Here is a 12,156-nt window from a genome sequence, read left to right on the forward strand (position 1 = left end):
GGGTGAATAGCCTCAATGTCTGGACCCCTCGGACAAATCGGTAAAAGAAGATGAAGTTGACGGTTAGAGGATGAGGTGCCGTGGATCCCGACTCCGGTATGGGGAGCCCCAGCTACAGGTGTATAGGAAAATAGGAATCGGTAGACGGAAAAAGACCAAGGTTCATCCAGTTCATCTTCTACCACCCTGGTAGTCGCACAATACACAGGAATATCGGAACAGGAGGCCATTCAGCCCCTCGAGCCTGTTCCGCCATTCATTTTGATCATGGCTGATCTGTATCTTAACTCCATCTACCCGCCATGTTCCGTAACCCTTAATACCCGTACCTCACGCAGAAGGAATGATCACCTGGGCCAAATACATAATGACTCTCCCCTCCCCCCCACCCCATCCCCTCCCTCCCCGAGAAATGGGACAAATTGGAGGAGGAGGGGGAGGGAGTCTCCACAGTTTGAGGAATGGAACCCACCTGTCCATAGTCTATCTCCAGGGGGTAGAACTTGTTGGGGTATTTGGTGAAGTTCTTCGAATGCCAGGCGTTGCCCGTCTTCTCTTCGTAAAGGCCCAGGAAGTGATCCACGGCTTCGTCTTTGGACGGCATCTTCTCCAGCTTGTTGCCGCCAATGGTTGTCCCCACTCGGCCCCAGGACCTGAACACCCAGTACCTGCGGGAGGAGAGAGAGAAGCTCGGTTACCTCGTTTAAGAGCAATGGCTCAATGAAGCATTCATATCAAGAGCCGTCCATTTCTCCTCCACCGTTTCCCCGTACAATTTTCTCCCCGTCACTGCCCCCAACCTCATCCCCCTGAAGAGACGTTGCCGGGATCCAGTTCCACAGGCCCTGGGCGTTCTCCGGCGGGTCGACCACTATACAGTAGTGGACCATTCAGCCTGTTCCGCCATTCAATCAGATCACGACCGAGCCATCTCTCAACTCCATCCACCCGCCGTGGTTCCGTATCCAACTGCCCGCCTCCTGCCCCGCTCTCCCACGGTCGAACAGCCCCCAAACGCATCGGCATCGAGGATGGCTCATGAAGAACACCCACCGGGGCGAGGCATCGGCATGGTAACCAGAAAAAGAGTGAACTCATCGCAGGAAGAATCTGAGCCAACGGAGGTGAACCAAGGAAGGATCAGGAGGAAAGGGAAAAGGCAAATCCAATGGCACCTCCCTTTAGTCGAGACCCCCAGCAGCATGTCTGCGGCCATTTTATCGCTACCCAATAATTTCCTTCTCTCTCCAACGAGATGCTGATTTTTTGAAAGGCTCTGGTTCACTGGATACTGGACACCCCCCACCCCAGAAACTGTCATCCAGCAAGGGTCACTGAGCTATTTGACTAAGGGAGACATCACGGTCAAGCTTGATTCGGTCTCCATACATGCAGCAAGACCCATCCTCCCCTTGACTGAATTCCCCTTCCCTGAACAAGGGGTGCTGAGTCTAACTGCAGCGAGATCAACTAACTCAGAGTGGACTGGGGATCAAACGTGGGACCTTCCTAATCTATCTGGCTCAGCTACTCACTAAGCCATGGTGGGCGGTGGGGGGGCTCGGGAGGTAATTTAAAGATGGGATTTACCAACTTTAGTGTTCACCCCTAAGGCAGTGCAAAAAAATGGAGGCTCTCAACTCCCACGCCTGGGTGAGGAGAACAATATGGGGGGCAGTTAGAGAAACACGGAAACCGGCTGCTCAGTCCAACCAGCCCGTATCGTGTTTACGCTCCACGCAAGCAATAGAGAGACAGTGCGTGTGTGAGACTGAGACAGAGACAGAGACAGAGACATGCCCAGGGCTTGGGCCACAAAACTGTACCTACAGCGAGGAGCTCAAGCATGGCCCTACACATAGAGCTCTCTGGGATATGGAGAGAAGATCAGCCAGGGCTCCCGTGCCTGACGGGCAGCCCGTGGCTCTTGTGCAAGAGTTTGGTTGAGAACAGGGTGGGCTTGGATAGGATGTCCCATCACCAGGTAACCACGAGGCACAGTAAACAAGGTTGGTGAGCTGCAGGCGCAAATAGCCACATGGGAATATGATGTCGTGGCGATAACAGAGACCTGGCTCAAAAAAGGACAGGATTGGGTACGAAATATTCCTGGATATAAGGTGTTCAGGAAAGATTGGGAAGGATAAAAAGGAGGGGCAGTATTGATTAAGGAGAATATTGCAGTGGTGGAGAGAGAGGATGTCCTCGAGTGGTCAAGGACAGAATCTATTTGGTTAGAGTTAAGAAACAATAGAGGTGCCATTACACTACTGGGTGTATTCTATAGGCCACCAACTAGTGGGAAGGATACAGAGGAGCAAATTTGTAGGGAAATTACAGAGAGGAGCAAGAACTATAGAGTAGTGATAATGGGGGACTTTTACTATCCCAGTCTATATTAGGATAGTTGTAGTGTAAAGGACAAAGATGGGGAGGAATTTCTGAAGTGTGATCAGGAGAACTTTCTTGATCAGTATGTTTCCGGTCCAACGAGGGAAGAGGCATTGCTGGATCTGGTTCTGGGGAATGAGTTGGGTCAAGTGGAGCAAGTGTCAGTGGGGGAACATTTAGAGATCAGTGATCATAGTATCATAAAGTTTAGATTAGTTATGGAAAAGGACAAGGAGCAATCTAGAGTAAAAATACTTAATTGGAGGAGGGCCAATTTCAGTGGGTTGTGAACGGATCTGGCCCGGGTAAATTGGAGTCAAAGATTGGCAGGCAAAACTGTAATCAAACAACGGGCGGCCTTTAAAGAGGAGATGGTTCGGGTACAGTCTAGGTACATTCCCACAAGGGGGAAAGGTAGGGCAACCAAAGCCAGAGCTCCCTGGATGACGAAAGAGATAGAGAGTAAGATGGAGCAGAAAAAGGTGGGTGTATGACAGCTGTCAGGTTGATAATACAACTGAGAACCAGGCCGAATATAGAAAGTACAGAGGAGAAGTGAAAAAGGAAATAAGAGGGGCAAAGAGGGAATATATGAGAATAGACTGGCGGCCAACATAAAAGGAAATCCAGAAGTCTTCTATAGGCATGTAAACAATAAATGGGTAGTAAGAGGAGGGGTGGGGCCGTAGGGACCAAAAAGGATACCTACTCATGGAGGCAGAGGGGATGGCCGAGGTACTAAATGAGTACTTTGCATCTGTCTTTACCAAGGAAGAAGATGCTGCCAAAATTAGAGTAAAAGAAGAGGTAGCTGAGATACTGGATGGGCTAAAAATTGATAAAGATGAGGTACTAGAAAGGCTGGTTGTACTTAAAGTAGATAAATCACCCGGTCCGGATGGGATGCATCCTCGGTTGCTGAGGGAAGTAAGGGTGGAAATTGCAGAGGTGCTGGCCATAATCTTCCAAACATCCTTAGATATGGAGCTGGTACCAGGGGACTGGAGAATTGCAAATGTTACACCCTTGTTCAAAAAAGGGTGTAAGGATAAACCCAGCAACTACAGGCCAGTCAGTTTAACCACGGTGGTGGGGAAACTTTTAGAAACGATAATCCGGGACAGAATTAATAGTCACTTGGACAAGTGTGGATTAATAAAGGAAAGCCAGCACGGAAATAAGGAAAGCAAAGAGAGGGAATTATAAAATATTAGCTAGTAAGATTAAAGAAAAACTAAAGATGTTTTATCAGTACATTAAGAACAAGAGGATAGCTAAGGAAAAGGTGGGACCTATCAGGGATGATAAGGGCAACTTGTGTGTAGAAGCAGAGGATGTGGGTAGGGTTTTAAATGAATATTTTGTCTCCGTATTCACAAAGGATAGGGATGATCCGGACGTAGTAGTTAAAGAGGAGAGGTGTGAAATATTGGATAAGGTAAACATAACGAGAGAGGAAGTACTAGAGGGACTGGAATTCCTGAAAGTTGATAAGTCACCAGGGCCGGATGGATTGTTTCCTGGGCTATTGAAGGAAGCCAGGGAGGAAATAGCGGATGCTCTGAGGATCATTTTCCAGTCCTCACTAGATACAGGGGAGGTACCGGAGGACTGGAAGACTGCAAACGTATTACCATTGTTTAAAAAGGGTACGAGGGAAAGGCCGAACAATTATAGGCCGGTCAGTCTTACCTCGGTGGTGGACAAACTATTAGAATCAATACTGGGAGACAGGATAATCTGTCACTTGGAAAGGCATGGTTTAATCAGGGATAGACAGCATGGATTTGTTCAGGGAAGATCATGCCTTACAAATCTGATTGAATTCTTTGAGGTTAGTAAGTTTGCAGATGACACCAAGATTGGTGGCATTGTGGACAGTGAAGAAGGTTATCTAGGATTGCAACGGGATCTTGATAAATTGGGCCAGTGGGCCGATGAATGGCAGATGGAGTTTAATTTAGATAAATGTGAGGTGATGCATTTTGCTAGATCGAATCGGGCCAGGACCTACTCCGTTAATGGTAGGGCGTTGGGGAGAGTTATAGAACAAAGAGATCTAGGAGTACAGGTTCATAGCTCCTTGAAAGTGGAGTCACAGGTGGATAGGGTGGTGAAGAAGGCATTCGGCATGCTTGGTTTCATTGGTCAGAACAATGAATACAGGAGTTGGGATGTCTTGTTGAAGTTGTACAAGACATTAGTAAGGCCACACTTGGAATACTGTGTACAGTTCTGGTCACCCTATTATAGAAAGGATATTATTAAACTAGAAAGAGTGCAGAAAAGATTTACTAGGATGCTACCAGGACTTGATGGTTTGACTTATAGGGAGAGGTTAGATAGACTGTGACTTTTTTCCCTGGAGAGTAGGAGGTTAAGGGGTGATCTTATAGAAGTCTATAAAATAATGAGGGGCATAGATAAGGTAGATAGTCAAAATCTTTTCCCAAAGGTAGGGGAGTCTATAACGAGGGGGCATAGATTTAAGGTGAGAGGGGAGAGATACAAAAGGGTCCAGAGGGGCAATTTTTTCACTCAAAGGGTGGTGAGTGTCTGGAACGAGCTGCCAGAGGCAGTAGTAGAGGCGGGTACAATTTTGTCTTTTAAAAAGCATTTGGACAGTTACATGGGTAAGATGGGTATAGAGGGATATGGGCCAAGAGCAGGCAATTGGGACTAGCTTAGTGGTATAAACTGGGCGACATGGACATGTTGGGCCGAAGGGCCTGTTTCCATGTTGTAAACTTCTATGATTCTATGAAGTGACAAGGAGGATTGATGAGGGTAGTGCAGTAGAGGGAGGTTGGAGATGGGGCAGTAGATTGCAAGGACTGAGGGGTCAAGGGTGGGTTTTTTTTTTTGAGGGGGGGGGGGGGGGGGTGATGATGGCAGATTTGAGGGGGAGGGTGACAGTACCTGAGGAGAGGGAACCGTTAACAATATCAGTTAAGAGGGGGGGCCGGGAAGGAAAGTTAGGTGGTCAGCATGAGCTTGGTTAACAACCTCACCATTCTCGAACGGAAGGCTGGCTTGGGACAGCGGGAACGATCGATTCCGGGCTCTGAACAGAGGCGCCCAGGGACAGCCTCTGTCACAATAACCACCCCCCACCCCAGTTATGGAGGGCCGCACCATCGGGTACTTGGGCCAGAGCTGATAGCCGCTCCCTGCCACCAACCTCTTCTTGTTGTCGTCCTCCAGGAGCTGTAGCTTGTAGTAAGAGTTTGTGCCGCGGGTGATGTCCACCAACCCCAGTGTGGCGCTCAGGATTCTTCCGCTCTGCTCGAAGACGTGAGCCGAGTCCTCCAGTCCTGAAATGTGTAAAATCAGATCGGGTTTCTCCCCTTCACAATTCTCCCTCCACCCCTCCCATTCCGGAGCTGGTTTAACTCCTTCTGATATCCCTGGGTTGCCTTGACACCCCCCTCCCCCACCCCGACCTTGTGTCTTTAGGTGTCAACTGTGGCTCAGTGGGTTGAGCTCTTGCCTCTGAGTCAGCAGGTTGTGAGTTCAAGTGCCACTTTGGGACGTCCTGAGGTTGTAAAAGGCGCTATATAAATGCAAGTTCTTTCTGTCTTAATGCTATCTTGTGCCACAAAAGTGAAAGGCATTGACCGTCTCCATTGAGAGAGTGTCCAACGAGAGGGTCACCTACCATTGATATTCAACTGCCTTACATCACCGAATCCCCCACCATCAACATCCTGGGGGTCACCATTGACCAGAAACTTAACTGGACCAGCCATATAAATACTGTGGCTACAAGAGCAGGTCAGAGGCTGGGTATTCTGTGGCGAGTGACTCACCTCCTGACTCCCCAAAGCCTTTCCACCATCTACAAGGCACAAGTCAGGAGTGTGATGGAATACTCTCCACTTGCCTGGATGAGTGCAGCTCCAACAACACTCAAGAAGCTCGACACCATCCAGGACAAAGCAGCCCGCTTGATTGGCACCCCATCCACCACCCTAAACATTCACTCCCTTCACCACTGGCTGCAGTGTGTACCATCCATAGGATGCACTGCAGCAACTCGCCAAGGATTCTTCGACAGCACCTCCCAAACCCTCGACCTCTACCACCTAGACAAGAGCAGCAGGTACATGGGAACAACACCACCTGCACGTTCCCCTCCAAGTCACACATCATCCCAACTTGGAAATATATCGCCGTTCCTTCATCGTTGCTGGGTCAAAATCCTGGAGCTTCCTTCCTAACAGCACTGTGGGAGAACCTTCACCACTTTCTCATGGTGACTGGGGATAGGCAATAAATGCCGGCGTTGCCAGCGACGTCCATATCCCAAGACTGAATTTAAAAAAAGTCGTCTTGCTTTAGTCTTTCTAATGCCACCACATTTTGCGATACGTATGTGAATAATTTGGGACACAACATATGGTAAGTGTAGGGGCTCGGGAGGAACGGGTGACTTTGGACCTCTGGTTCCCAGAGCTCTCCATCACTGGGGATTTTCCTCACCTCATGTCTGGGTCTGTTGTAGGCTAATTGATGGAGATTGATTGCTGAGATCAGTCAACAACTCCATTATTGTTGGAACATGTGACTACCATGGTGGTAGAAGGTGAACTAGATGGACCTCGGCCTTTTTCCGTCTACCTCCTACATTCTTATGTAAACATCTGCAGCTGCTGCTTGTACTGGGGCTCCACGTACCGGAGTCGGGGTCCACGGCACCTCCTCCTTTAACCGTCAATTTCATCTTCTTTTCCGACTTGCTGGAGCCTGTAAGAGAATTGAAGCTGGTTGAGTGTCATGGTGATACTGTGCACATTTACCAATTCTCAGCAGGAAACCGAAGAATGTTTTCTAACAAGGTGGTTGACTCTTAACTGCCCCCTGAAGTGGCCTAGCAAACCCCTCAAACTGCTAACAAAGCAGCACTGTGGGAGAACCTTCACCACACGGACTGCAGCAGTTCAAGGCGGCGGTGGCTCACCACAACCTTCTCAAGGGCAACTAGGGATGGGCAATAAATGCCAGCCTTGCCAGCAGCGCCCACATCCCATGAATTAATTAACAAGCTTGTGAGTTGTCCTGGTTGTCAGCTGTGGCTCAGCGGATAGCACTTCTTGCCTCCGAGTCAGAAGATTGTGGGTTCAAGTCCCACTCCAGAGACTTGAGCACTTAATCCAGGTTAATACTCCCGTGCCAGTACTGAGGGAGTGCTGCACTGTCAGAGGCACCGTCTTTCAGATGAGACGTTAAACCGAGGCCCCATCTACCTGTTCAGGTGGATGTAAAAGATCCCATGACGCTATTCGAAAAAGAACAGGGGAGTTCTCCCAGTGTCCTGGCCAATATTCATCCCTCAACCAACAACATAGGAACAGGAGTAGGCCATTCAGCCTCTCGAGCCTGTTCCACCATTCAATTAGACCATGGCTGATCTGTACCTCAACTTCATTTACCCGCCTTTGATCCATAGCCCTTAATACATCACTAAAACAGATTATCTGGTCATTTGTGGGACCTTGCTGTGCGCAAATTGGCTGCCACGTTTCCTACAATTCAACAGTGACTACACTTCAAAATTACTTCATTGGCTGTAAAGCGCGTTGGGACGTCCTGAGGTTGAGAAAGGCACGATAGAAACGTACGTCTTTTTATTTATCACAGTCCAGGCTCACTCATCTTTAGTCGAGCGACCCTCCGTTACCTTCCACCTGCTTGACCTTGCTGCTGGAGTTTTTCGCGGCCTTGTTCCCGGTGGATTTCCCAGCCACGGGTGGCTCAGAGACGACCTCAGCGGCGATATCCGCTCCCCAGGGCGAGATCCCGTGGGTCGACAGCAGCTCCCGAAGACCCTTTCCCGACTGGAGATTGGTGAGGAGGTCCTCACCGACCACCCTGACGTTGGCCTCCTTCACCTCGACCATCTTCTTGGTCATTTTGTCCACCTCCTCTGTGGGGAAAGTCGCCATGAGCCAGTCAGAATGGTTCGGAGAAAAAAAAAACAAAAGGAGGACAGGAGTAGGCCATTCAGCCCCTCGGGCCTGTTCGGCCATTCAATCGGATCATGGCTGATCTGTGACCTAACTCCATATACCCACCGTAGTCCCATATCCCTTAACACCTTTGGTTAACAAAACTCTATCAATCTCAGATTTAAAATTAATTGAGCTAGCGTCAACTGTCCTTTGCAGAAGAGAGTTCCAAATTTCTACCACCCTTTGTGTGTAGAAGTGTTTCCTAACTTCACTCCTTAAAGTCCTGGCTCTAATTTTTAGGCTATGTCCCCTAGTCCTAGACACCCCAATCAGCGGAAATAGTTTCTCTCTATCTATCCTATCAGTTCCCCTTAATATCTTGAAAACTTCGATCAAATCGCCCCTTAATCATCTAAATTCCAGGGAATACAAACCTAGTTTGTGTAATCTCACCTCGTAATTTAACCCTTGGGAGTCCAGGTATCATTCTAGTAAATCTACAACGCACTCCCTCCAAGACCAGCGGGTACGCAGGATCAGGAGTACGCCATTCAGCCCCTCGAGTCTGTTCCACCTGGAAGATGCACTACCAAATGTGGCACTGAGCCACACAAGGCCCAAGGATCTGTATTTTTTCTCCGAGGCAAAAATTAAAAATCCAAAAACTCTTGCAAAATAAATTTAAATTATACAGCGTTTTTTTTAAAATGAAGAGTATTTTGTGTTCATTGAGGTAAGAGACGTTAAAGTGGTGGGGAATAGATCATTTACCTGTTACAGGCCCTCGGGTCAGGTACTCCATGGACAACACCATAACAAGGACCGCAAAGGTTCAAGGAGAAGGCCCACCGGGGGGACCAAGGGACGGGTAATAAATGTTTGCATTACACACAATTTAAAAAAACAGGATACAGAGTAAATCTCCCTCTACACTGTCCCATCAAACACTCCCAGGACAGGTACAGCATGGGTTAGATACAGAGTACAGCTCCCTCTACACTGTCCCATCAAACACTCCCAGGACAGGTACAGCACGGGTTAGATCCAGAGTAAAGCTCCCTCTACACTGTCCCATCAAACACTCCCAGGACAGGTACAGCATGGGTTAGATACAGAGTACAGCTCCCTCTACACTGTCCCATCAAACATTCCCAGGACAGGTACAGCACGGGTTAGATACAGAGTACAGCTTCCTCTACACTGTCCCATCAAACACTCCCAGGACTGGTACAGTACGGGTTAGATACAGAGTAAAGCTCCCTCTACACTGTCCCATCAAACACTCCCAGCACAGATACAGCATGAGTTAGATACAGAGTGAAGCTCCCTCTACACTGTCCCATCAAACACTCCCAGGACAGGTACAGTACGGGTTAGATACAGAGTACAGCTCCCTCTACACTGTCCCATCAAACACTCCCAGGACTGGTACAGTACGGGTTAGATACAGAGTAAAGCTCCCTCTACACTGTCCCATCAAACACTCCCAGCACAGATACAGCATGAGTTAGATACAGAGTGAAGCTCCCTCTACACTGTCCCATCAAACACTCCCAGGACAGGTACAGTACGGGTTAGATACAGAGTACAGCTCCCTCTACACTGTCCCATCAAACACTCCCAGGGCAGGTACAGCACGGGTTAGATACAGAGTACAGCTCCCTCTACACTGTCCCATCAAACACTCCCAGGACAGGTACAGTACGGGTTAGTTACAGAGTAAAGCTCCCTCTACACTGTCCCATCAAACACTCCCAGGACAGGTACAGCACGGGTTAGATACAGAGTGAAGCTCCCTCTACACTGTCCCATCAAACACTCCCAGGACAGGTACATCACGGGTTAGATACAGAGTGAAGCTCCCTCTACACTGTCCCTTCAAACACTCCCAGGACAGGTACAGCACGTTTAGATACAGAGTAAAGCTCCCTCTACACTGTCTCATCAAACACTCCCAGGACAGATACAGCACGTTTAGATACAGAGTAAAGCTCCCTCTACACTGTCTCATCAAACACTCCCAGGACAGATACAGCACGGGTTAGATACAGAGTAAAGCTCCCTCTACACTGTCCCATCAAACACTCCCAGGACAGGTACAGCACGGGTTAGATACAGAGTAAAGCTCCCTCTACACTGTCCCATCAAACACTCCCAGGACAGATACAGCACGTTTAGATACAGAGTAAAGCTCCCTCTACACTGTCTCATCAAACACTCCCAGGACAGATACAGCACGGGTTAGATACAGAGTAAAGCTCCCTCTACACTGTCCCATCAAACACTCCCAGGACAGGTACAGCATGGGTTAGATACAGAGTAAAGCTCCCTCTACACTGTCCCATCAAACACTCCCAGGACAGGTACAGCATGGGTTAGATACAGAGTACAGCTCCCTCTACATTGTCCCATCAAACACTCCCAGGACTGGTACAGTACGGGTTAGATACAGAGTAAAGCTCCCTCTACATTGTCCCATCAAACACTCCCAGGACAGGTACAGCATGGGTTAGATACAGAGTAAAGCTCCCTCTACACTGTCCCATCAAACACTCCCAGGACTGGTACAGTACGGGTTAGATACAGAGTAAAGCTCCCTCTACATTGTCCCATCAAACACTCCCAGGACAGGTACAGCACGGGTTAGATACAGAGTAAAGCTCCCTCTACACTGTCCCATCAAACACTCCCAGGACTGGTACAGCACGGGTTAGATACAGAGTAAAGCTCCCTCTACACTGTCCCATCAAACACTCCCAGGACAGGTACAGCATGGGTTAGATACAGAGTACAGCTCCCTCTACATTGTCCCATCAAACACTCCCAGGACAGGTACAGCATGAGTTAGATACAGAGTACAGCTCCCTCTACACTGTCCCATCAAACACTCCCAGGACTGGTACAGCATGAGTTAGATACAGAGTAAAGCTCCCTCTACACTGTCCCATCAAACACTCCCAGGGCAGGTACAGCACGGGTTAGATACAGAGTACAGCTCCCTCTACACTGTCCCATCAAACACTCCCACATCAGGTACAGCACGGGTTAGATACAGAGTACAGCTCCCTCTACACTGTCCCATCAAACACTCCCACATCAGGTACAGCACAGGTTAGATACAGAGTACAGCTCCCTCTACACTGTCCCATCAAACACTCCCAGGACTGGTACAGCACGGGTTAGATACAGAGTACAGCTCCCTCTACACTGTCCCATCAAACACTCCCAGGACTGGTACAGCATGGGTTAGATACAGAGTAAAGCTCCCTCTACACTGTCCCATCAAACACTCCCACATCAGGTACAGCACGGGTTAGATACAGAGTAAAGCTCCCTCTACACTGTCCCATCAAACACTCCCAGGACAGATACAGCACGTTTAGATACAGAGTAAAGCTCCCTCTACACTGTCTCATCAAACACTCCCAGGACAGATACAGCACAGGTCAGGTACAGAGTGAAGCTCACTCTACACTATCCCATCAAACATTCCTAGACGGGTACAGCATGGGTTAGATACAGAGTGAAGCTCCCTCTATACTGTCCCATCAAACACTCCCAGGACTGGTACAGCACGGGTTAGATACAGAGTACAGCTCCCTCTACATTGTCCCATCAAACACTCCCAGGACAGGTACAGCATGGGTTAGATACAGAGTAAAGCTCCCTCTACACTGTCCCATCAAACACTCCCAGGACTGGTACAGTACGGGTTAGATACAGAGTAAAGCTCCCTCTACATTGTCCCATCAAACACTCCCAGGACAGGTACAGCACGGGTTAGATACAGAGTAAAGCTCCCTCTACACTGTCC

At 48.8% G+C, this 12,156-nt stretch overlaps 1 protein-coding gene across 1 annotated transcript in view; it reads right to left on the minus strand.

Annotated features, from left to right (window-relative positions):
• parp1 (poly (ADP-ribose) polymerase 1) overlaps positions 1–12,156 on the minus strand; it is a 108,835-nt gene that overhangs the window by 19,173 nt on the left and 77,506 nt on the right. The window contains exons 10-13 of the mRNA XM_067985189.1: positions 8,072–8,317; positions 7,069–7,137; positions 5,573–5,705; positions 473–668 (exon numbers count right to left, since the gene is read on the minus strand). Coding sequence (XP_067841290.1) covers positions 473–668; positions 5,573–5,705; positions 7,069–7,137; positions 8,072–8,317 — 644 coding nt within the window. The remainder of the gene's footprint in view (positions 1–472; positions 669–5,572; positions 5,706–7,068; positions 7,138–8,071; positions 8,318–12,156) is intronic.

Source organism: Heptranchias perlo, chromosome 5 (genome assembly GCF_035084215.1).
Source record: "Heptranchias perlo isolate sHepPer1 chromosome 5, sHepPer1.hap1, whole genome shotgun sequence".
Taxonomy (NCBI): domain Eukaryota; kingdom Metazoa; phylum Chordata; class Chondrichthyes; order Hexanchiformes; family Hexanchidae; genus Heptranchias; species Heptranchias perlo.